Raw genomic sequence first — 25,938 nt, 5'->3', positions numbered from 1 at the left:
ATAGCACAGGGGGATCTCATTTATCTGGCATTGTATTTATTTCTCCGCATTTGATCGGAGTCACGATTTTCTAGTGGAGGTAGTCTACCATTTGCACTGCTGATATCTAAACTCCTATTCCGATCGGGGGTTACAGTGTCGGCTACTGAGCGGAGGTCACCATAGATGAGGCCCATTAACAAGATCACATTCAGCAAGAGCAAGGGGCACTTGCAGAAGGCTACGCCAGAACAGCCTAGTGATCCTCCCATAGATCCAGCTTCTAGTAGTGCTGCTGCTGTTGAGAGACAGCCTCCTGGGGCTACTTTGGATAAGGTACGAGTTCTGTTTGTGGAGTTCGTTGAGCCCATCATGTTGAAGCTTAGGGATCTGGAATGATCTATTAAAATGTTGCAAGAGGATGTTGATCTACTAAGGACCCAATGATCGTTTTAGTTGTTATTTTTCTTTTTTATGTTGTATTGAACATTATATATTTGAAATGTAATTAATGTATGGTTTTTATTTTTCATGTTTACTACTTTGTTTATTTTTTTTTCATTTTACTTGCTGTTTATGATAATATAAAAAATGATACTATCTTTAAAGTTATATTTATATAAATTTAACATAAAAGAAATCACTATAAAGTTTTGAAATTAATTACATAAAATTAATTTATGAATTTATAAATATTTTAACTCACTGCAAATCATAATATATAATATATACACATTTTTATATTTTGAAAATGATAACAAATTAATGGGAAAAATATATGTACAAATCCATACTAATAAAAAAATTAATTGAAAAAATTTCCGTTCGAACAATTATTAACTTTCCCCGGGAAAAATGAATTAATTTTCCGGCCAATATTATTATTCGAATAGACTATATACTATTCGAATGGACATTAATTTCATGTTCGAATCTATTTTATTCCGTTCAAACGATTTTCTTTTTTTGAGACGATTTTGTTCGTCACAAAATATCTTGTTCGAATGGATAGTTTTCCATTCAAACGAATTTCGTAGCTCAAGTATTTTTGGAGACGAAATGTCTTCAAAAATGACTTTTAGAGACGAAATTAAATTCGTCCCTAACAAATTTTGTCCCTAAAAGTCAAATTTTTTGTAGTGATATATACACAAATATAAAAACTTCTTATCTTCAACAAAGATGGAACAACTTATTATAGGTTTAAAAACTAAAAAAAAAAAAAAATAACATTAAATGTAACAAGTAAAAAAATAAAAATAAAAATAAAAATAAAAATAGAAAGAGAAGGGAAATTAGAGACAGGATGGAACATTGCGGGCAGTAGGTTGAGAGGATCTACTTATGTCCACATGAGGCTCATGGAAACCTTATGTTAATGCCTGATTCACTAGCCCAACCAAATCTTTCTGAATCGTAGGAAATGACAACTCTTTTCATGAGCACGATAGGGACGTCTCTTCTTATACATAACAAAAAAATATTTTTATTTTATAATAAAAATAATTTATAATTTAATGTATCATATCAAATCACGTCAGTTTATAAATTTATTTTAATATAATATATTTGTAGTTAAATCATTTATTATATAACAAATTCTTTAAAATATCTCATATATATTATAATAAAAATGTATTTAATAATTTAAGATTGATTAATATATCATAAAATTAATTTATAAATTTATTTTTATAAAATCTTGGAGCATATATATTATTAAGAGGGACGATCTTTACAATATTCGATTAGATTCGCTGTGAGATATTAATATCACAACGGCCACTTGGTCTGTAGCATGCATGCGTGCAGTGACTTTTGACCATATTTGAATAGACTCATCGAACGAGTATATCATGTATTGATCTGTAGCTCTGAATAAAGATATTTTTGTTCCTTTGAACGTCAAAGATTGGTTTCTAATTCGTTCAGATTGGAAATACGTACTTATTACGTGTTGCATGCCATCCATGCTTTTGAAAACACCACATGATTTTAAACGTATCGTTCATGCATGCATATATGCAGGCATTCAAAATTATTAATATGCAATATTCACATGCATGCATCTCCTCCAAGCGAGCATTTGAGAATATAAATGATAAAAACGTAAATATATTGATCCTACCATTCTCAACGATTGTGATTTGATCCCGAAGGAAAATCGCTTTAAATGATGATTTTAAAATCCAACTGGTACATTGTTGTGCAACGTTGCTGGATGGGACAAAATATCCCAAGTCCAGGCAGACTAGGCCTAGTCCACCAAATGACTATTACTAGAAGACAAAAGAAGAGAGATGAAGTGGAGACAAGGAGGAGACAATGGAGAGGAGTGTGTCAAAAAGAAAATGTGGACAGTGTCAGAGAAAGTGAGAAAATGAGAGGGGGCCAGACATGCAAAGGGAGGGGTAGTCGTGCCTCACCACTGCAAGGATGCATGCAGAAAGAGGAATCAGATAAAAATGAACTTCGACTTCTTCTTTAGCAGCTTCTTCAACCTCACGAATGGAGCTCCAGTGAGAACATCATCTTCTCTAGCAAGTAAATTTCTGATCTCCATTGTACAATGAGAATGAGATACTACAAGAGATTGTAAAACAAGTATATTATAGTGGATTTTCCCTCTCCAAACGCCCTGTGAATGTATAAGGCAATATGAAGAACTACATAAATCTGTCTCTTCTTCTTTATTTTCTCTACACTTATTTTTCTTTCACCGTCATGCATGGATATACGTACTGACATCATACAGCTGCACCATACCACTTCGGGACTTCCAGACCACATCGATCAAGATCCGAATCGTTATAGCGGGTTGGGAATGACTCTCTTATCCCTTTCTGACTTGTTGTGCGATTTTTTAGGCATCAACAATTGCATTTTGTTTTGTTAGAAGGGTGCTCCTATTTAGCTTCATGGAATTGCAGCAATTGCCTCCTCAATCTTATCACTAGTGCAAATTGCACTTTTCTTTATTTTTTTTTCATTTTTTTTCAAATATTTTTTAAACATCCTTGACCATTAAGAAAAAAATACACAAATTCACTAATAATCATTTCTTTAATCATTACATAAAAAAATATATGAGCGGTGAAAATGAGAAGACAAACTCATGAGATCATTTAGCATCTTGCTTGTTAAAATGGCCAATAGAGGCTCGTTTTATCCTCAACATCTTTAGCTAAGGAAACCAATAAAAATATTATTAAGTTGCTCCAGGTACCTATCTCAGGTTGACGACAGTTGGAGATATGCATATGTAATTGAGCTGGGTAATAAGCTTCATGCTCCGAGGGTTGGGATGGGGTGAGCTAGGTCAGATCTGAGAGTAGTGATATATGTATGTATAGTTTTATGCACAATATTATATATATTAAGTGAAGTCTATTTTATTAGCGTTTTCCTTTCTATTTTAAATTTTAAATCTTAAATTTTAAAACTTTTATTATTTTTAATAACTACCACTTCATCACGTATAATTATATAAATATAAATAATATTTTACCAAATCTAACATATTTAAAGATGTCAATTCCATTGATGTGGCGCTATGATGCAGACACGAATTTTAATACATGAAGGCATGTGAAACCCAAGCGCGTTCTAGATAGGGCATGTGCCTCATGCACTAATCTTTTCAATAAATTCTATCTCATTCCAGAAGATTGATGATCGGAGAGAGGTGTAATGCCCCATACTCGGATGGATTGGAGAATTAGTATCTGTCACTTATAAACATGTCTCTCGACACATCTAAATTCTCCAAAGACTTCATAAGCATAAATCAATCTCATATCTTCTAAATAAACACATTATAAACTTCACAAAGTCATTACTGCAATAATAATAAATCAAGGGGTTCACAATCTCCCGGTAGTCATATCATACCAAACTAATAAATCCAGAAATCCTACTAAACCAAAAACATAATTAAATCTAAAAGATATCAGAAATCCTTCTTTTAACGGTAGTACCCTAGGGTACTCGACATCCTCTCCTTAGCTTAGTCATGCTCACAATTCCTAATCCAGGTCCTCAGTTGGACTCTTCACATCATCTGAAAATATTATAAAGATAAAGGGGTGAGTTATCAACAACTTAGTAAGCAGAAGACATATGCTAGCGTGCAAACATGAGCATTTACAAAGTACAGTATGTAGAACAAAATATTTTACAGAGTTATCATGCAGAACAAAACATGTTTCAAAAGTAACAGATCGATAGTTTTAAGACAAGTAAAACCCAGAGTACTTTGGCATAACATAACCTGAGCATCATCATCACATCAAAGCAGAGAATCTTACAGAGTAGTGACCATGTTTCACCCCCATGGTAGGGTTGTGCTATCCTTGGTGGCCAAACCAGGTAGAGATAGAAGTGAAATCTTTCCTTTATTCTTCTCAAAGCACCGAGTGTGCACACAGGAAAGACCACACTAAAACCACTTTGTTTACAAAGTGGGTGCACTCAGAGACAGAGAAGTTGGTACCAACCCAAACAAAACAGAGCATAACAGAGCAGAGCAGAGCGAGCAAAGCAGAGATAGAGTCAAATACAAAATCAGTACACCATGCCAAAGGTTTTCAGATGCCATATCAAATTAAAATAGAGTACCAAAACATAATTAGATCATTCTTACATACTAAAAACAAAAGTCGGAGCATCTTTCGAAATCAATGCACAATTTTTCAAATTCTCAATATCGCACTTTTTTAGATTTTAGAGACAACATGGCAAAATTTAGCTTATGTCTACACAATGCATGTCAAAAAATATTTTTCCTTTTCCATACAGATTTCATGAGTAATGCAAATAAGCAACCAAGGTGGATTTTTTCCCAAGTTCTTATTTCAGCACAAAATATGCAAAGTTTTCAGAAAGTCAACCTTAGTCTTAATAACTCGAATAAAGCCTAACATAGAAATCCTGCTTACCTGAATCCTACAGCGTATTATCTATGCCTTGAAAACGACATCTATCAGTCTCGTCACCTATTCATAAATATAATATATATAAACTAAGTATTATAGACCAACAATACAATTTTGATCTAAAAATTAAGACCCGAGTTCTAAACCATATTTCAGCAAATTTAACTCAACTCAAACAGCCATATAATCACTTGGACAACCCACACTTCAACCCAAAATACCATATACTAATTTTAATATTGGCCTAAACACCCACCGAAACCAACGTCCACTCAGTTAATCAATAAATCAAACCTATTTCAGTAGCCCATAACTCTAAACAACCACCAACAACTCAAACCCAAACAGCACTACAAGTCAATCGTTTTTCTCCATTCACAATTTCACAAAAGAGAAAACCAGCACTTCTAAATGTTAATCGGCACCCAACAAGACTTACTACTATTTATTTCCAAAGCACATAACCATAAATCAATATTTCATTCTTCTTAGATAAGGAAAGAGACAAGAGAAAAAACTTACTAACATGAGGGACTCTAGGCGACAAGTCTGAATTTTTCACCCAAAAATCGCAGTACCAAGAACTAACTAGAAATCGCAGGGAGTGAGAGAATGGATGCGGAAGAGAGAAAATTCAGAGTGTGTGAGGTGGTTGTGAAACAAAAGATAGGGTCTTACCTTCGTTCGACAAGGCTCGGCGTCAACAACTCGGCACTGTGGTTCTACACTACGCAAATGTGAGGGAACAAGAGAAAAACGGAAGACAGTGAGCGTCTAATGAGGGAGATCAGTGTGGGAAAATCACATCAGCACCACCTGGAAAATTCAAAGTAGGAAATGCATGAAACAGAGAAAAATAAGAGGGAAGGCATCGACTTGAGAGAGAAAGAGAGAGAGGTATGATGATTACCAGTGTTAGAAGCTTGGTGATTCAATCTGGAAATACCCAAAATCACAGCACCAAAACACCCTTCCAGCAGCAACCTCTAAGAGCAGAAGAAAAATCGTAGGAGAGCAATGGAGTAAGGGTTAATCTGTTTTGAGAGAAGAAAAAAGGGTGAGGGAAAAGTGCACGTAGATAACTGTTAGGGGAGTGGGAGAAACGTCAGGCATAAAACCAGGACTCACAAAACAAAAACCAAAAAGGAGGGAAAGAAAAGAATCGGGGGAGGATGGGTATTGGGTGAGTGAAAATTGGCTGGAAGAGAAACAAAAGAAAAACCGACAAGAGGAAGAGGGGGAGAAACCATCGGGAAGGAGAAAAAAAAAAGAAAATAAAATAAGAGAAAGCGGATGGAGGGAAAAGTACCTACCAAATACGATGTTGTTCAAGGGCCTCGACATTGGGTCTTACAAGAGGCGTGGTGAGGTGCATTTGGCCAAAGTTTAGCTTGATTGTATAAAAATTGACTACAATAAACTCAATATAACTACAATGTTTTCAGTCAAACGTATTTTCACTGGCCAAATCTAGCCAGCCCAAGTTTCTGGCCAAATCTTATTTTGGGAATAAAAATAACTCTTCCCTCCCCACAAAAAGAAAAACAAGAAGAAAAGTCATTTCTGCAAAATTTCAAAAGCACGAACTACACCATTTCGGCCAATCTAGCAGCTGCAACCAATCGACTCCTGGTAAGTCATGCCGTCAACGTCTCCCACCGTCGCCACCAAACGCCTCCTGTAAGCCACACAATCCTCGCCTTTTTCTTTCTTTTTTCTCTATCTCAGTTTTTTTCCAGAAAATTGATTTATCTTGTGGTTTTCAATTTGGAGTTTTTTTTTTTTAATATTTGATTTGTTCATTCCATTTGATTGTCGTAAATCTGTTAAAAACTTATGAGATTTTTCGAGATTTTTTGTTTATTCCATTTGATTGTCGTAAATCCATATAAATCTGTGATTGTCGTAAGGTTTAGGACAGTTTTTGAGATTTTCTTAGTTGAAATCACGAGATTTGTTGTTGATGGGAAATCCAATAGGTGGGTATTTCCCTGTTTTGGGATTCATGGGGAAAGTTTGCTATGGCCGAAGGTGACCCAAGACTTCTTTATTGGATCTTCTTGTATAGGAGCATTCCATTTGACCTGGTGAGCCAATGCAGGTGGCTTTTAATTTATGATTAAATATAAATATATATATTTTTATGTGCCTTTGTAAATTGTAGCCTTCAAATGTACTTCACTTCTGTGTTTTTATGTCTTCGTATTGATGCATTCAAAAATTGTTTTGACATCGATGTCAGTGTGTGATCTGTTGGTTTTATGATTCTCTCTCTCTCTCTCTCCATATTCTTGACACCAGTGAATTAACCTTCGTTCTTGGCATTGCGATGGATTTCCAGCTCGATTTGCCCTCAATCTAAAAAATCTAGCAAGTAGCTGGAACCAATTTGAAAATGGAAGCAAGTTTACTCTTTAAACTTTCAAGCTGAAACTTGAGATTTTTCCACCTCCAGTTCTGTACTTTTTGTCGTCTTTTGTATGTGTTACCCACCTATTACCCTTTTGAAATCCATTGATTCCATGGTTTTTAAATGCGGGTGGTAACTATTAAAATTAAATAAAATATTTTTAAAATATTATTTTTTAAAATTTAAAAAAAATTGTATTGTTTATTGTATTTTATTTAAAAATTTAAAAAAATTATAATAATTAAATAAGATGAAATGAGATAAGATAAATTAAAATATTTTCTAAATTCAAACAAGACCTAAATCATTTTTTGTGGTCATGCATACAAACGAAGGCACCAAGCACTCGAAATATGAAAGACTAGACTATCATATGGGTTTAGCCGAAAATTACTAGATACTAAGTATGGATGACGTATGCCCGACTTTTTAATGACATGTCATTTTATGATATGTTGGGTGGAAGGGAATTTTTTTTTTTTTTTTTTACCCATAAAATTTCTTAGGCTCAGCTATTGGGGAGGAATAAATTAAAAGATAAAGTATTAGAGAAGAATAAGGAATAAGAATGGACTAAGATATGGAAGTGTGAGGCATGAGAAAGTAATGTTATCATAGTAAAATAAAGGATTTGACATAAAGCAAGAAAAAATAAGAAAAGTAAGGTGTCAGGAGGAAAAAGTAAGGAAATGATTTAAAGTAAATGGGGGGCGGGAGATAAAAGGCAAATAGAACCTAAGGATTGTTGACCTTTGGTTTTGGGACGACTTCGACATCTTCTGATTTTTTTGGGTTCTACTTCGATTTCTTCTTCAAGCTACAGGCTCAAGAGAGAATTTCTTCTCCAGCGAATAGATCTACAACTTTCATTATACAGTGAGAAAAAAGAAGATATGAGAGACTATAAACAAACTTATTATAGTGGAAACGCCCCTCTCCAAACTCTCGCGGATGTAGACTTAGTGCCGAACCACGTAAATCTATGTATTCATCTCTTTTTTTTATTTGCATTTAAATAGTGCTAATCATCATGGATGTACGAACTGACACCGTACAGCCACACCAAACCACTACCGAGGGCTCCACACAACATCGATCGAGGCCTAACTCTAAAGACTCGAGTTACCGGAGTTTAGCCCAAAGGCATGTAAAACACTTAATCAACATTGAGAATACCACGTCCATGCTCCAGAACTACCTAATAATTACTCTTCGACTAACCTGTGCACCATACATTCCCCCCATTTCTACCAACAAAACCACGTTGAAGCATTCACCAGGGCACTACCTGCTGTTACCTGCTTAGACAACACTATTTCGGTGGTTATATGAATGATTTTGGACTCAATCGTCTTATAATCACTCTTCTAAGTTCCCATAATGGTGCACATTTATGTAATAAATTTTCATTTCCAAATTGTCATATTTGAGTTGATTGGCTTTACAATCGTATTTACTAGTAAACAAAATGATAAATGATTAATTTACATCCTTTTTTTTATAATTATTTTAAAATTTTATATTAAATGACAAGTAATTTTGTAAAGTTGAAGTTCATTTTAATCAAGTGGCATGTTTGCGTTGATTGACATAAAATGAGTTATAAAATATTGTAAAAGAGGGTCAGGTCATTTTACTCAAGTGGCATGTCATTTTACTTGTAAGTTGGTGTGAAAAATATACCTTTCTACTTTACTGATATAGCAAAATTTGATTTATAAGAAAATTTTAAATTATTTTACGTAGATAATGTGTGTTGCAAATAGAATTATTTTTAGATTCAAATTCAAAAAAATAATTTAGTCAAAAAAAAAGATGGAAAAATTCTCAGTAGAGTTTATTGTAGGCGAGAAATTTGCAAAGTTCGTAACTTTTTTTGAGTCATACACAACTCAAAATTTTCATGGATGCCGAGCTAGTTGGCCTACCAACTCAACTAACAATTCATCAAGAATTTCTAGCTCAAAATTTGCACCAATACCTTCCAAATCTCCATGATTTCCCATTCCCCTGTATTCCCCATTTGAACCAACCAATTCTGCTCCAGTCAGTCTCAGAATCTCAACCCACATTTCCTCGTAGTTTTCACTGTGACGATCAGCTTTCTTCTTTGTGCCTTGATATTTGCCTTCAATTTTCTTTGTTCTTGGCTCATCACCAATCAAAGTTCTGTCCTTTCCTGGAGATGGTTGCTTGCAATTCTCAAGCTCCGGCGACAACTGTCTTCGGGACTTTGAATCGGCCAAAGTAGAATCTTGTTCTGTCAACACATAATTTGTGTCAGCAATTCAAAATATAAAGTTCTTGAATTGCCAAATTTAATGCAAAAGAAAAAGAAAGAAAGAAAGAAAGAAACTTCTAGTTAAAGAGACCAGATGTCGAACCTGATGTTGGAAACTTGGAAATGCAGGATCAAAAAGGAAATGACCAGAATCAAGAACAGAAACCGGGCTCGAATCTTCAGAGCTAAATTCGGATTCCACCTTTTGAACCACACAAGGATTTATTTTCTTCTTCTTCTTTCTTGGTCTCCCTCTATTCAAGACTTCCTTGTGGTTACTGGGTATGGGCGTTTTTACTGCTTCCATGGCTACATTTGCTTTTTCATTGGAGCTTTTTGAAGGAGATGGAGAAATAGTGGAACCTCTAGCTTTTCCGTTATTGCCTACCTTAGGAATAGGCTTATCAGGGATTCTCTTACTGCACTTCTCCCGCTCTTTCAAATTATCTAAGACCTTCTTCTCGGATTCTTGCTCTCCTTCGTAGCAGTTGTTGTTCTTCATCTCCTGCAGCCTCCCTGCTTTATTTTCGACGGTTTTACATCTTTCTGCTCTTCTCTGCCTTAATTCTCCCAAACCCAGTTCGGATTTTCTCCCTTTTGATCTAAACTCTTTACTCCCACCTCCATTTTCTAAGCTGAGTATAAGGAAGTTTTCATTTTCCAGTTCAAGGAAGGTCGGAATTTCTCGAAACGACAACGTGGATTTGACTCGTCGATTCTGCCCTTGCATTGGATCAAAACCGGCCAAGTGATTCTCAGAATTCATGGATCGGCTGCGTGAAATCGAATTTGGGTCTGAGCGTTTATGCACCCAATTAATCTCCGGCATCGACTCCAAACCCATCATCCTCGCTACTATCCCAGGCGTGGCAGCCGTCAATTTTCTCCTTGGCCTTCAATTCCCGATCCTCATCGCATACCACCGAGGCAGCTTCTCTGATATGATCGGAAGGGTGTTTTGGAAGTTTACCGGAGCATAGAATTCGGCGAAGGATGCCGGCTAGACATCCAGCGGTGGCACTAGACCCGGTTTGTATTTACAACTCATCTCAACTTATTTCACTACTATTCATCAACTTTAATTCACAAATCTTACTACTATTTAAAATTCATCTCAATTCATTTTCGAATCCAAATGACAATTACACAAAGTTGCATCGAAAGTTGTGGTGGATGAAGATGATGAGTAAGAAGAAGAATAAGATAAGGACTTCATTTTGGAACAATGAAGACAATAAATTTGCTCTGTGGAATTTGAACTTCCGAGTTGCAAAAGGAACAGTAAGCTCATCTAAAGGGAAAAGGAAAGGAGAAATAGCAGAGAAATTTGAATTGCTTCCATGACAGAGAAAAAGCGAAGAGAATAGTACTCTCTAAAGTAGGAGAAGTGGCGGGCTTTGCATTTGAATATGGACAGTGGCCGATTAGTCTCTAGGCATTAGGCAGTGTCCAGGAATATGTTTCCACGCGCGCTGTGAAGTCAATTTGAGCAATTTGTTGGCTAGTTCTGCAGAGTGCAGATCATGGCTCAAACATGCAGCAAGGTTTCAGGGCGCGTTAGCTTATTGGCATTGCTCTTGGCGTCTCAAAAGGAATGGAAGATGGTCCCCAACTCCCTGTTAGGATTAGCTTCATTGTACGTGGAGTATGACGTTCTGCTATTTGTTTGGCCGGAAAATGAAATGTGAAATTTCTAAATTAAAAATTCTACTTATATTTTCACGCTACATATTAACATGTGATTTATTATTTTTATCCTATTATTTAAACACACATATTGATAAAATGACAAAAATAATAAATTATATTTTGGTATATAATTTGGAGATGATAAGTAGTATTTCTCTGAATAAGAAAGAGAAAATTGAATAAAAATATTATAATGTTGAAATATTACTATAATATAATTTTTTAATATTTTGAAATTTGAAAAAGTTAATTATTTTTTGTGTTTAGTTTGAAAGTTTAGAAAAATTATAATATTAAATGAAAAAGTTAAAGATTTGAAATTGAAAAATATTTGTATTTGAGTGATGTTTGAAAAAAAAAGAGATGATATGAGTTGAGATAGATTCTCAAACGAGGCCTATTTAGAATTGGTGACCCTTGCATTGTACCAATAGTATAAATTGTACTTTTTTTTCAAATATTTTTTAAACCCTCTAAACATTTTGAAAAAAATAAAAATAAAAATCACAAACTCATTAAAAAACATTTCCTTAACTATTAAGTAAAAAAAAAAATCGGTAGAGAAGCAATTTCCTAAATACATAAATACAAAAGAGATACAGAAAATTTAAAATTTTAGTCTTCCTCTTTTTGTATATTCAAACATCCTTTATATATATTAATAAATCACGTGGCACTACGTGGTGGTACCACGTCTAGAGAGTAGAAGGCAGTGTTTTGAATACCGTACCGGACGTCGTACCGGTCAAGACATTTGAACGAAATATTTTGATACCAATACCGTTTTGTGTACCGTTTTAGAATAGTCGATATATGAATAAATTATATATATAAATATATATAAATTATATTCTAAAATAATAATCTATATATGAATAAATTATATATAAATACATATATATAAATTATAAATAGTCTAGTTTGAATTGGAGGTTAAAAAAAAAACTTGTAGTTTGAAAAAATGAAAAAAAAAAGGCTGAAATATAGGTCGAAATTGAGGTCGATACCGGTCGGTACGATCGGTATTTAAGCCGGTACGAAACGAAAATGATACCTATACTGGCCAAACGGTCAATACAAAAAATATCAGCCATACCGACCGATACGATACGAGATTCAATACAGTGGTAGAGAGTCAAATGAATGGTAAATTTCAAATGATTCAGTAACAATATTGTATTATTTAAGGTTAAATCTTTTAAAAAATGAGAATCTATTATGAAAAAGGAATATTTTATTTCGAATGTGTCTCGGTTTTTAAAAAGAATTAGGTGAAATTTAGGGTTCGTTTGTTTTCAAAGATGAGATGAGATGAAAGTTAAAAAATTGAATAAAATATTGTTAGAATATATTTTTTAATATTATTTTTGTTTTAAAATTTAAAAAAATTAAATTATTTATTTTATTTTATATAGAGATTTAAAAAAATTATAATAATAAAATAAAATAAAATAAAATGAAATGAGATAAGATATTTTCTAAAAACAAACCAACCTCGTATACTCGTATAAATTTTTGAATGGATGGTCCATGCTCTATTAATTTATAATTGTGTTCGGAGATGTTGGAGATGTCAATTTGTTGTCAGAGAGTTTGAAGGAGGATGATTGGTACTGCCAGCGAGTGAGCTGTTGGATTTATTTTTGGGTTTGAGTATTGATGCCCACCACATATTTTTACAATACATTTTATAATAATATTATAAAATAAAAATATTTTTATAAAATAATATTACTTTTATAAAATTATCTCTTATTTAATACATTATTATAAAATATATGATAAAAAATATGATGTATAAATATTTCCCTTTAAATTTTGGGAAGCCATGATATCATTTCCGCATTGAACAAAAATGTTCTTACTTGTACGAGGGTACATATTTTTAAAATTTTAAATTTATTTAATAGAGCTATACTATATATATATATATATATATATATGAGAAAATCCCGTTATAAATTTTATAAAAAAAACTTATAAATCCAAACCATTTTTTAAGAATAAGAATTCCAAATATTCTTCCCAAAAAAATGTTTTAATTGTGATAAATCTGGATATTTTACAGATAAATGTCTTAAGAAAACTAAAAAATTTTAAAAAAATTTAATCAGTTGAATATTGATAACAATAATAAAAAAAAATTATTTCATATATATATAATATATATATATATATATATACACACACACGAAATAATTCATCTTACTCTCGTCATGTCATGTTGTGTTGATATAACCCTATTTGTCTACCATTATATTATTCTTTATTTCTTAAAATAATAAACTCAAAAGTTGATGGTTAGTGCTGCATCAATAGAGGTGGAATTAGAAAAATCTAATATGGAAAATCGAGAGGGTAAAGCTCATATCTACAGAATTTCTCTTCTAACAGAGCGCCAAAAAAATATTATGATTAATTTTTAATAGATTTTTGAAATTTTGAAGGGATGAAGACTTCCAAAAATTTTTTTGGGAGAGTCGTCTTTTTTACTGCACAAGATGTTTATATAAAATGAAAAAATATTACAAAATCATAAAATATAATTGTATATAAAATTAAATCTCGATAATTTGTCAAATAACAAACAAATAAATTTTTAAAAACACAACTTAATGTTTGTTTCAGATTCTTGACGACAATATTTCATAGAATAATATTCATCTATTGTTATTTTTATAAATATGAAATATTTAGAAATTATTTTCTTCATAGAAACTATCAAGTGATATTTTAGAATGTCATCTTTCATTATAATATCTAAGTTAGCTTATCAAATTTCATGCAAAATCTATCAATTTTGACGTTACATTAAGCATAGAATACTACAATTGAGACCTCAAATAAACTTTTCCTTGCTCAATGAAATTTAGAGAATAAATCATCTCCACTATTTTTCATATAAATCATCAATTTTAAATAGTTTTTCTTGTATTTTCATTTTGGATTCTATATTAAGAAACTTATATTGTATAGTAAAAAACTTTGGGATCAATATTAATAGTTTGTTATTCTCCCAATCTTAATTCTAATTTAATTATAGTGGGGCTACATCCTTAAAAATAGATAATGTATAGAAATTATACAAAATTAGAGAAACATTTCTATGTATATTGAAATTTTACAAAATTTTAAAAAGTACATGGGAATAAGAAAATTATGAATAAAATTTAAGGACTATTGTAAATTTGGAATTTTTTTTTTTTTGGGGGGGGGGGGGATTGGCCCCCTCAAGCTCTACGTAGATCCGCCACTGCTTCCAGCACTACATTAGTTCCGCCCTAACATCAACGCATCAAGTAATGTTATATATAACAATAACATCCTTATTTTACCCCTATCACAAAATTAGCTATTTATCCATCATTGGATTAGCTCTTTTTTTTTTTTTATCAAGAAAATAAATTAAAAGATTTACTAGCAATACCATATTAACATAGTTGAATAAAACTAAAATAATAACTTAATATAAATTTAAAACATTTCAGTATTATTTATAAATTATTTTATCATTATTTATAATTCATCTCATTTCATTTGAGTGTCCAGAACTCGATGTTGCTCTCCGAACAACTATACTGCCATCTGACTTGGTAAGGTATTAAAAGTCTGCCTGCACTCGTCGCGTTCAAATGGACTGCAACATCAAGTGTTCATTATATGCCCAATATATATTCTTACCTTTTTTGTCCTTCTTTTTTATTCCTTCTGTATAAAAGAAAGTCTCGGATAATAAATTGAGATAAAAGTTAAAAATTTAATAAAATATTGTTAAAATATTATTTTTTAATATTATTAATATTTTTAAATTTCAAAAAATTAAATTATTTATTATATTTTATTTAAAATTTAATAAAATTGTAATGATGAGATGAGATTGTTTGCATCAAAACGGGACGGAATATATTCTATTCCTCGGGTACCCAAAATCAGGAGAGAAATAATAATTTGTCCTTCATGATGTGGTTCGCATCATCTTAGATGCCCCATTTACATGTAAATGGGATCTCTCGAATGTCAACCACTGAGAAAATTGAAAAGATAAATATATACGAAACCAAGTAGTTTGTGTTTGCTTTTCATGAAAATCTCTTTCAATTCTCTTATTGATAAATAAGTTAATCCTATTAAATAGCCGTACGTGTACTCGAATCCGCGTCCGGGTTTACATCCCTATTATAATATATAATATTTTCTATGTGAGGGTTTTGAGTAATGTCTCTTTTTATCCAATTTATAAAAGAATCAGAGAGCATCTCAATCTTCTTGTCACGGAGGAGAGAAAACTATGCTGGTTTAGGATTTTTTTCCTTTTTTTTAAGAATAATTGAATTTACAAATTGCTAATGAAAACGAAATTTTATCGAATGTTTTGTGTGGAAATTTACTAATTAAGCCAATAGACATCCACTAATGCCTAGCTAGGTCGATTAAATTAGGCCACATAGAGAATTTAAAAATCTCTGTAAAATTGTGTTTCTCGCATTTTTTCTCTTAAGCAATTTTTGAGTGAACGCTCAATCTAATTTTTACAAAAGTACTATAATCACAAAAAGATTTTACAAAAATAAACTCGCAAATTGACGTGACTTTATATGATACATTATATCTACTATACAATAAAATTAACATTGCAATTTGACGTAACACGTCAAATATCAATAGTTTGAGAGTTTACTTTTGTGAAATTCCTTTGTAGCTAAAGCATTTCTCATCAACAAATGATTAAATTCATAATTCCTATCTTGTTAATCTTAAAGATAGAAATTGATTTAGCAATCATGATGTTAATCAATTATGTTTCAGCATCCCATTCAAGCATTAGCAATAACATAATTCAAAAGGAAGAGCTTAGAGCAATGAATATTTATCATAACAATAAATCCTTCTTCCCCTGTAGGGAAGAGGTTAGTCTTAAAGAAAGAACATGAAGTCCCCCTAGCCTAGCCATCATAGACAAGAATCCGAGTATTCAGAATCAAACAGAGGCTTTTTATCATACTCTTAAAGCTTAGAAGGTCTGAAATTAGGATCAGTTAGACTTGTCCCTAGAAGATTTATACAACTCAGAGTCAGTCTGATAGTAGACAATCTCTCCACTGTCACTGACATAATGATCTTCTTTAATGCTTCTTGCTAGATTCTGGATCAAGTGAAATGGAATAGGTCCAGATTTCTTTGGCTCCCGGTAGTACTTTCCAAGCACTGGTTTAGCTGCCTCAGTCTGCAAGATAGTAGAGGTATTCAAGCCAGCAGAAATTGCTCTTATATCAGAATGCAACCATAATTTGCTAGTCAATGTTATTTTCTGGGGTGACTTAGAAACGAAAAATGATATTTGCAATCGGAAGTACACCCTCCACACTGCTAATATAGTACATGATTTGATCTGTAAAAGAAAGTTCAAATCTTGCCATATTAGCGGCGTTGAAGGTGTTTCTTCTACACCGGTTTGCAAGTAGATCAAAGACTATTTAGAAAGTACCGCTTCCACCAGATGATAGTGTGGGATTTGAGGGAAGAGATGGTGTATGACATGGGTGCCGATGTCATGGTGGATGTTATTAATCCATCCATAATCACGATCAACAGTTGTGAGCCCTCCTCTTAGATAACTCCATTCCTGTCAAAACATACACAAAGAATGATTAAGGTTTTGAAGTAAGCCTACTTTTAAATGTGGTATACAGATTAACAGCCAATTATCAGGACCTTTCCGCGGTACCAAGGAAGTTTCTGCTCATAGCCATGGTGATGTAAGTAGGTAACAAAGTCCAGCCACATCACAAAAATCTGTAATTAATGGTGGATTCAAATAAGCACTTTACAATTAGAGAAGTCATGAACCATACAGAACTTTGATAGATTTATCAAGCAAATGAAAGTTTACTCACCAAGTGAGGAACACAGTAAAGCTTTAGCATTTGTATTGGACCAATTGCAAAGGAAAGAGAGATGAGCAGAGCAACCATTATAGACCAGCACACAGTCGAAGTTATCACATCATTCCTATCATTGGGGGCGAATAACTTGCTATTTGGGTTGAAATGAGAACCTTCCTTTCCTGGACCTCTTGTCCACTAAGATGTAATCCAGCAGCAAGAACAAGATTCAGCTTCTTAGACCCTCGCAGCACAAAAGTTCAGAACTAACATAATGTAATAAGTCAGTTAAGGAAAGGTCTCTCACCAGATAAAAAGGGTATGCTAACAGGGGAAAAGGCACTGTGAATCTCAGCATTTTGGTACTATAATCCAAGCTTTTGTATAACTTCTCTGTCAACTGGTAAAGATATTGAAACATGACATATTACTGAGAATTTGCTCTATATATTATTGGTTGTATCCATTTTCATGGCTAATTAATAAGAGCTTTTGAAAATAATAGAGTAGACATAATACCGGGACCCATGACTCGTCATTCTCAACATTCCCATGGTTCTGGTGGTGAGTTCTATGGCTAATTCTCCTGTACGATTCAAAAGCTGTGTGATTTATCAAATGATAGCAAAATTCAAAGCTAAATATTTCCATTATTTTGAAGAAGATAAGTGAACAGATAAAGTTATCACAAACCCACCATCCATGGTAGGGTACAAGAATTGCAGAATGCAAGATATGCCCCACCAAACTATTCAACAGTGAATTGTCAGAAAAGCTTCCATGGCCACTGTTCAATCCAGAAACCAAAAGCAGTGTAAAAGAACCATCCATGACAACACACGAATCTAATTCCAAAACCAAGAATAATGTACAATTATTATACGATTTACCAGTCATGTCCAAGCACAAATATAGCCCAGAACATTGTTCCCTGAGCAACCCAGTAGAATGGCCAAAAGATCCCAGCATTAAAGTAGATTGCAGCTGCTGCCAATGCAAAGATCACCAACAAATCCCTTAGAACATAACTCAGCGATCTCCACGAGCTCTTGATCCAGCAATGCTTGGGAATGGCTGCTCGGATCTCAGCTATCTTAAATGGAGGAGGCGCACTTGGGTCGAAAACATCAGTCTGGCCAAACCCAGAAAACACACTTGCATTCTTCTCTCCTCCTCCTCCTCCTCCTCCTCCTCCCTCCATTTCTTCAAGAACTGGTTCCTTAATTCTTTGGCAGGGCTCGAGAAATTAATGGACAGGCCGGGAAGCTAGCTTGCTGAACTCTATTGAGGTGCAGATTTACAAGGGTTCATTATGCTTTATAAAGAATACCTTTTATAGGCAAAACATGAGATCGGCACATGACTCATAGACACGAGAATCTATCTCTGGATGCCAAGTTGCCGTTAAGATGTAGAACAACAGAATCGATTGCACACCTGAGTCCCACGTTAGCATGTTGATATAATTATATTGACTTTTTAAAAGATGTGGCTTCCAAAATTTCAAGCCATCCCTCCACAAAGTCACATAAAAGGAATTGATGGTCGACTAAGACGCAGTGAGTCTGATATTTAACTGCATGCTAGCTAGACTGTCTTCACAGAAATATTTCCCATCTTTTTAACAATAATAAACCTAACTTGTCCAAGTACAACTCTATGCTCATTTGTAATCACTTTCTTAAATTATTACTTTTCACAATCACCTTCTAAAGTACTACGAGTACATTTTTTTTTTTTTTGAGTAATCAACCATTCATCATTCAGTTAACAAGTGTTGGATACAAAGAGGGACTCCCTCCATAGAAATGCTCTCTTCAGAGAGTTTTAATGCATCCTTAACTAAACAATGAGCAATATAATTGGAATTCCTAGAAATGAGCTGTGCAGACCCGAGAGGCAAACTCTTTATTTCAGCTTTAATGTCTTGAATGATCAGACCTGTTGAGCTCCAATCCAATGTCTCGCTGTTGAGGTCATTCACCACACTGAGAGCATCCCTTTCAATTAGTAATCTTGAGATTCCTAGTTATTTGTAGAAAAAAACTCCTCTGAGGGCTGCCACTGCCTCTGCAAGTTTAACATCAGGGAACAGATTCCTTGAGGATCTCAGAGTTGCTATTACTCTCCCCTCCCAATTCCTAACCACCACACCTATCCCCACTCTACTGCTTACTCGTTCAACAGAGGCATCCCAGTTGGCCTTGTAGACATTCATAGGGGGGCCTCCAGGGTTCTATCTCATTTGGCCTTCCAGGTTCCTCTATCAGTTTGCTGTCATTGGCCTCCTTAAACTCCTTAGTCATTTGTAAAGCAGATAGAGCCACCCTTGAGGGATTCTCAAATTTCTCTTCAAACACAAGGACATTTCTTCTCTTCCACACCTTATAGGCTGTACAGGCAAACACTTCTATATCTTCTTCACTAAGAGTTGATAACACATGCTCCACAACCTCTTTAAATGATGTAAAACTGACCTTCATTTTCTGCAGACTCCTAGAGCAGGCAGCCCATACATCCTGCATTGAAGGACACAACCACAAGGCATGCATGAAAGATTTTGGCTCCAAATTGCATACAGGGCATACTGAGGCTTCCTTGATTTTCCTCTTACTGAGGTTGAGGTTAGTTGGTATAGATTCATGGGAAGCTCTCCATAAAAATAGTTTGACTGCACTCGGGATCTGTATTTTCCAGATTTTTGGCCAAATTTCCTTTTGTTTTGATTGAGCAGAAGTTTGTCCCACTGAGTTCTGTGTCATTGTGCCCAATAAATGGTAGGCACTCTTAACAGAAAAATGTCTATCTTTATTACACCTCCAAATAAGCTTGTCTGGACTGCCACTCCTACTAATAGGAATCTTACTGATATTGTTAATGTCTTCTTCGATGAATATACTTCTCAATGCTTCCAAATTCCAGGATTTAGTATTGTTATCAATCAAGCTACTGACTTGCCAGTGTACAAACCTCTTATACATAGGAGTCTGCACTTTGAAAGTGTTAGGTTGGGGAACCCATTTGTCTCTCCATAGGTTGACTTCTTCCCCATTCCCAATCCTCCACATCAAGCCTTCCTCTAAAACAGTTCTAGCTTCCATAAAGCTTCTCCAAAGAAAAGAGGCATTGCTACCCAGTTTTGCATGTAGAAAGTTAGACCTAAAATAATACTTGGCCTTCATCACCTTAGCCACTAGGGATTGGGGCTGTTGTATTAATCTCCAGCCCTGCTTGGCCAGAAGTGCTAGGTTGAAATGTTCAAAATCTCTGTACCCTAATCCCCCTTCTGCCTTGCTCTTTCCCATTAGTTTCCATGGGAGCCACTGAGTCTTGGTTCTATTTCCCTTGCTACCCCACCAAAACTGTTGCATAAGCCTGTTAATTGCATTGAGGATAGTTCTAGGGAGCTTGAAAATACTCATGCAGTAAGTAGGAATAGCTTGCACTACTGATTTTAAAAGCACTTCTTTTCTAGCATTTGAGATGAATTTAACCTTCCAATTCTGTATACGGTTTCTTATGGAGTCCAAAATAGGTCTGAATGAGGCTAGCTTATTCTTTCCCACACATGATGGAAAACCAAGGTACTTCTCAAAAGCTTTTGCTTCCAACATCTTAGAAGTCAAGAGTATGACCTGTCTTGCCTTAGCTAGTGTATTCTTGCTGAAAAAAATTGCTGATTTCTCAATGTTCAATCTTTGACCCTAGGCTTCCTCAAAAGTCTTGAGAATTCTGAACAATCTACTCCACTCAAGAGCGTTAGCTTTGTAGAAAAGTAGACTATCATCTGCAAAAAAAAGGTGGTTAACCATCAAAGATCCTCTTGCAAAAGGAAAACCTGAGATATGGCCCTTTCTCTCGGTTGTATCCAACAACTTTCCAAGAACTTCAGTACACAAAATGAAAAGGTAAGGGGAAAGAGGGTCCCCTTGCCTTAGTCCCCTAGCTGGTAGAAAGTATTGTTGAGGAACCCCATTGAATAACAAAGAGTATTTCACTGAAGAGACATACTGCATTACCATATATGTCCACCCCTTATCAAATCCCATCTTAAGTAACAGAGGTTCGAAGAAGGGCCACTCTAACTTGTCGTATGCTTTACTCATGTACAATTTCATTGCCATGTACCCCTCCTTCTTGTTCCTCATTCTATGTTTCATTGAATGCATTGCTTCATAAGCGACTATGATGTTATTTGAGATTAAACGCCCTGGGACAAAGGCACTCTGTGAAGGGGATATCACTTTATAGAGAAACGGCTTCACTCTATTAGCTAAAACTTTGGAGAGCACTTTATACACCACATTGCAGAGACTTATTGGCCTGTATTCAGTCACTAGCGTGGGCCTTCTCTTCTTTGGGATTAGAACTATAAAGGTTCCATTGATCTCATGTAGGCCTTTTTTGGAATTGAAAAACTCTTTAATAGCCTCCACCACACCTGCTCCTACTACTTCCCAGTGGTCCTGATAAAAACCAGCAGAGAAACCGTCAGGGCCTGGAGAGCTCTAAGGATCCATTTCAAATAAAGCAAATTTTACCTCTTCATCTATACAAGCCTTTGTTAATTGGGAGTTCATCTCAAGTGTAACTACAGGATCTAAGTCCACCAGTGCTTCCATGATACCTATCGGGTTAGAGGTTTCAAACAGCTTTTGATAGTATGTTTGGAAAGTTTCACTAACTTCAGAAATGTTGCTAACCATCTCACCTCTTTCATTATTAATCTGTCGAATACTGTTACTCTTTTTCTTTTGAGAAGCACACTACGAGTACACATAGATACTTAAAAGAATTTTAACACACACAAAGCTAGATAATTAATTTCCTATATTTTTAAGAAAGATCAACTTATAAGCTTGTCAAAGTACAACTCGATCACTTTGAAATGATTTAAGAAAAGTGTTACAATCATAAAATTAAAGATCTCACAAAAATAAATCCATAAATTGACATGATGTCATATGATAATACATTAGATTTATTTATGATAAAAATAATTTTACAATCTAACGTATTACATTAAATCATGAAAACATTTCAATCTACCCTGAAATGGTCCACATATATACCGAAAAAAATTCTAAAGTGTACAAAGCCTCCTCATATTTAATTTCTAATCTTTTTAAGAAAACTAACTCGTCAAAGTACAATTAGATCAATTTGTAATTGTAATCACTTTCTTTAAAGAAGTGTTATAATCATAAAGAGATCTCACAAAAATAAATCTACATATTGACATGATTTTATATGATACATTAGATTTATTCACAATAAAAATAATTTTACAATTTAATGTGCTGCATCAAGATATGAAAACATCTCAATCTACGTACCCCTAAATTGTCCATGCACATATATACAAAAAAGAATTCTAAAAGCCTTAATTAATGGGGCGTTTAATTAAGTGGAATTAGGGTAAGGTTGGTCAGTAAGCATTAATTAATGTACCTTCAAAAGCTTGGAGGTAAGTATTATATATCCATCAATCGGCGCAATATAAAACGTGTAGTACTACTAGCTACCACATAAAGCCAATTGAGAATTTGTGATTTTCAAGTGCTTCATTAACTTGTTATTAGTTACTACTACCTCCAAAATAATTAAGAAAAATCGTTATTAGCTTTGATGTCTCAATAGTGCATGGATATATAGAGGACCATACATATATATTGTAATATCGTTAATTTACAATGCTATATAATATATATATGGTAACTATATATATATATATATATATATATATGTTAATATGTGTATTAATATATATGGAAGAGGATTTTTGTATCCAGCCGGACCAGGACACTGTAACCTGTGGCCCGTGACTCGGTGGGCTAGGGAATATAAGGGGAAAGTCCAAACTGGCCAGGAAGGGAGAAGCACACATCGTACCATCGAGTGTGGTGCATTAATGAGGGAAGGCTCGATTAGGATCCTGCCTCCTGACAGGATCGATCACATTAAATGCAACGTTGAATGGCCGGCACCAGGGTCGAGTCCATGTCATTGACAAGAACGGCCACATTAAATGTGACGCCACGTTGATCGGAGCAAGAGGTGATCATGACAGTGATAGAGGAGACAGAGATCTGTAAGAGGGAATGGGTACAAATAAGAGTGTGGGTATGAAAAAAATGTTAATCAGTCTAAACTCGCTCTTTGCTCTTTCTCTCTTTTCTCCAACATTCAATATCTTCTGACTTTGACATCAGAGGTATCATGGACACGCCCGACCACAACCTTCTTCTCTTTTGTAGGCACTTGGCACGATTCAGGACCGGTGGTTACAAAACACTCTTTCTTCAGCCATAGAAAGATGGTCGGGCATATTCCAAATGCTTAAACTTATTAGAAGATGTTGATTTAATTATTTGTATTTTATTTTTAATAGTCATCTCCCTCACATATAGGCCAATTCTCCCTCAATTAAACTTATGAAAAGATATAGATATTTAATTATTTATATTATATTCTTATTATATAATATATATAAATATATATATATATATATATATATATATATATAATAACAGATTTCCAACCTCTTTCTCTTTGGTTGTTTCCTAAAAAATTGACCATCCATCTACCAGCTTTCTTCAGCCATAGAAACTTTTCACGTGCTAGTTTGGCCATTCAGTACTTCCACTTTTATAAATTTAGTGCTTTCGGGAGTGGTTTGGCTTTCGCTAGCAAGCTTGCAAGTGGATGCAATGGCCATGACTGGATCGAGATTTAAAGCTTCGTAATATTTGCATACATTTACAAATTAATTATGTCATGTGTTTTATATATAATTATGTACGTCCGTCTTATTTTTGTCATTTTACATAATATATATAGTAAAAATAATGTTCATAAAATACCAATATATATAGTCAAATCATGACTTGTACATATATTACACGAAATTAACGATAAATTTGTTTCATTTATTTTCACAAATGAGGTGAGATGACTCAACAAAATAATGACTTTTTCCAACTGAAAAGACGGCAGAAAAAGTCAGTTAAGCTCGCCACAAATGCTAATTGATTTTGTTGTTCCTCGTGAGAATAATTCCAATTTCGATGACAAGCAGTACTAGTGGGTTATGGTTTTGTCGACCGGAATATTTGGTGGGAATAACTTTTCCCACAACTTCTACCTCCCAGTATTGCTCATCTTTATGAACTCAAGCCGTAAGAAATAGTTTTTTTTTGTCAAAGTGCTAATTATCTATTTCTTGCAAACATAACCTTGTCAAAAAAAAGTTTGAAAACCCAAAACTTTAAAAACCTTTCATCTAATCTCATTTCATTATTACAATTTTTTTAAATTCTTGTACAAAATAAAATAAATGATTCAACTTTTTCAAATCTCAAAACAAAAATAATCTTAAAAAAATATATTTTAATAATATTTTATTTTATATTTTAATTTTAATTTCAATTCATCTCATCTCATCTTTAAAAATAAATAAAAACTATACTTTCTATATATGTCCTTGTAGCGTCATAAATTAATGCAATTAAATTTACATGTTTGAGAAAAGACAGCACATTAGTGTCCTTGTAACGTGTTTTACTTGCCGGACGTTATCTCGCTACAAAAGAGTCATTCTTTTTTGACAGACGTGTTCTATCAGCTAGTTAGTATTTATAGGGGTGTAACAAATCCAGTTCGGTTCGAATTTAGATAAAATTTAAAATCGAATCAGTATGTATTGATTTTATATTTTTCAAAACCGATTACACTCCGATTACCCTCATAAACTAGTACTTCCGATCTTATCAGTTTTCGGTCCGGTATGATTTTCCAGTTTTTTAAAAACGTAAGAAACATATAATAAAGTTACTTCTTATGATAAAATGTTATTAATAATTTAATATATATACATATTATGTTTAAAGCGATCAATTAAATTTTTATTTTTAAGATTAAACTTCTATTTTATAAATTATAATTACATTATCTTATATATAATTATATTAATAACATATGATCAAATAAATTACAAATGTTCATATTTAATATTAACATTTTATGTTATAATTTATAATTTATAATATAAAATTATTTCATATATGATATATAATTATATATATTATATATAAAAATTTAATATGTAATTATATATTATATATAAAACTTATATATATAAATATTTTGTATAATATATAAAATTAATTTATATATATATATATTTTTTCAACAGGTCCGGTTCGGTCCGGTCCGGTCCCTAAAACTACGAAACCGAAACCGGATCGGATCCGGTCGGTTTTCATAATATAGGACCCGGTTCCAGACCGGATCGGTTCAAAACCGGACCAACTTGTGGTGCCCTCGACTCCCACGTGTTATTTTTGTGGAGTTCGTGACACCGAGATGATGACCACACAGATCATGCACCCCAACAACCAGTGCTCACAGTGTGTACAACATGTAATAAATGTACACAATAATATTCGCAGCGGAGAAAATAAAAGGTCTTTCTTTATTAAGTACCATAATTGTTCAAAAAGTAGTAAAATAATTTTACAAGAATTTTACAGTCTTCCAACAGATAATTTAAAGAAAACAAATAACATAAGAGAAACAAATCTCAAAACGTTGAACAACATATCAGCAACTTAAGCTTCTGGCAGAGCCGGTCCTTCAGGTTCATACTCGGGCTCTGTGTCAAACTCTACGGCACCATAAAACGGAACCGTAGGGTAAAACACCACAATGAGATTATGACATCTCAGCAAGTAATTAACCAAAACAATATTCAAGAGATTTAAC

The 25,938-nt window shown here is 33.7% G+C and overlaps 2 protein-coding genes and 1 long non-coding RNA gene across 6 annotated transcripts; all 3 read right to left on the bottom strand.

The window, feature by feature from the left end:
• Window positions 1-3,719: 3,719 nt before the first annotated feature.
• On the bottom strand, window positions 3,720-6,268 carry LOC121240520. Of its 2 annotated transcripts, XR_005935554.1 has the most exons (5): window positions 6,227-6,268; window positions 5,592-5,729; window positions 5,436-5,497; window positions 4,917-4,973; window positions 3,720-4,039 (listed from the first exon to the last, which is right to left on the bottom strand). It is a non-coding gene; the product is annotated as an uncharacterized LOC121240520 (long non-coding RNA). The 2 variants fall into 2 exon arrangements; XR_005935553.1 differs by lacking the exon at window positions 6,227-6,268 and having other exon boundaries at window positions 5,592-5,808.
• Window positions 6,269-9,137: 2,869 nt separating this feature from the next.
• On the bottom strand, window positions 9,138-10,476 carry LOC121240519. Its single transcript, XM_041137974.1, has 2 exons — window positions 9,708-10,476; window positions 9,138-9,583 (listed from the first exon to the last, which is right to left on the bottom strand). The coding sequence occupies exons 1-2, from the start codon at window positions 10,449-10,451 to the stop codon at window positions 9,485-9,487; spliced, it is 843 nt and encodes a 280-aa protein (XP_040993908.1). The 5' UTR covers window positions 10,452-10,476; the 3' UTR covers window positions 9,138-9,484.
• A 5,668-nt stretch (window positions 10,477-16,144) lies between these two features.
• On the bottom strand, window positions 16,145-18,573 carry LOC121240516 (omega-3 fatty acid desaturase, endoplasmic reticulum-like). 3 transcript variants are annotated; one of them, XM_041137969.1, is made up of 8 exons: window positions 18,066-18,567; window positions 17,873-17,962; window positions 17,695-17,761; window positions 17,483-17,575; window positions 17,188-17,373; window positions 17,006-17,086; window positions 16,779-16,916; window positions 16,145-16,517 (listed from the first exon to the last, which is right to left on the bottom strand). In XM_041137969.1, exons 1-8 carry the CDS (start codon window positions 18,374-18,376, stop codon window positions 16,326-16,328), a joined length of 1,158 nt encoding a protein of 385 aa, XP_040993903.1. In that variant the 5' UTR covers window positions 18,377-18,567; the 3' UTR covers window positions 16,145-16,325. The 3 variants fall into 3 exon arrangements, 2 of the variants coding, with proteins under 2 accessions (XP_040993903.1, XP_040993905.1); XR_005935552.1 differs by having other exon boundaries at window positions 16,499-16,631; window positions 16,668-16,916; window positions 18,066-18,573; XM_041137971.1 differs by lacking the exon at window positions 17,873-17,962 and having other exon boundaries at window positions 18,066-18,566.
• Between the last annotated feature and the right edge of the window lie 7,365 nt (window positions 18,574-25,938).

Source organism: Juglans microcarpa x Juglans regia, chromosome 7S (assembly GCF_004785595.1).
Source record: "Juglans microcarpa x Juglans regia isolate MS1-56 chromosome 7S, Jm3101_v1.0, whole genome shotgun sequence".
NCBI classification, from domain to species: Eukaryota; Viridiplantae; Streptophyta; class Magnoliopsida; order Fagales; family Juglandaceae; genus Juglans; species Juglans microcarpa x Juglans regia.
The sequence above is the reverse complement of the archived record's forward strand: the minus strand, read 5'-3'. Positions and strand labels throughout refer to the sequence as shown.

What these genes read in the sequence shown, in the direction of transcription:
- LOC121240519 (XM_041137974.1), bottom strand. Translation starts at nt 10,451, where the DNA reads ATGATGGGTTTGGAGTCGATGCCGGAGATTAATTGGGTGCATAAACGC. An exon ending in TTCCAAGTTTCCAACATCAG is followed by an intron (nt 9,584 to 9,707) that starts GTTCGACATCTG and finishes ATGTGTTGACAG; the next exon opens with AACAAGATTCTACTTTGGCC.
- LOC121240516 (XM_041137969.1), bottom strand. Translation starts at nt 18,376, where the DNA reads ATGGAGGGAGGAGGAGGAGGAGGAGGAGGAGGAGAGAAGAATGCAAGT. An exon ending in TTTACTGTGTTCCTCACTTG is followed by an intron (nt 17,087 to 17,187) that starts GTGAGTAAACTT and finishes CATTAATTACAG; the next exon opens with ATTTTTGTGATGTGGCTGGA. An exon ending in TTCCTTGGTACCGCGGAAAG is followed by an intron (nt 16,917 to 17,005) that starts GTCCTGATAATT and finishes ATGTTTTGACAG; the next exon opens with GAATGGAGTTATCTAAGAGG.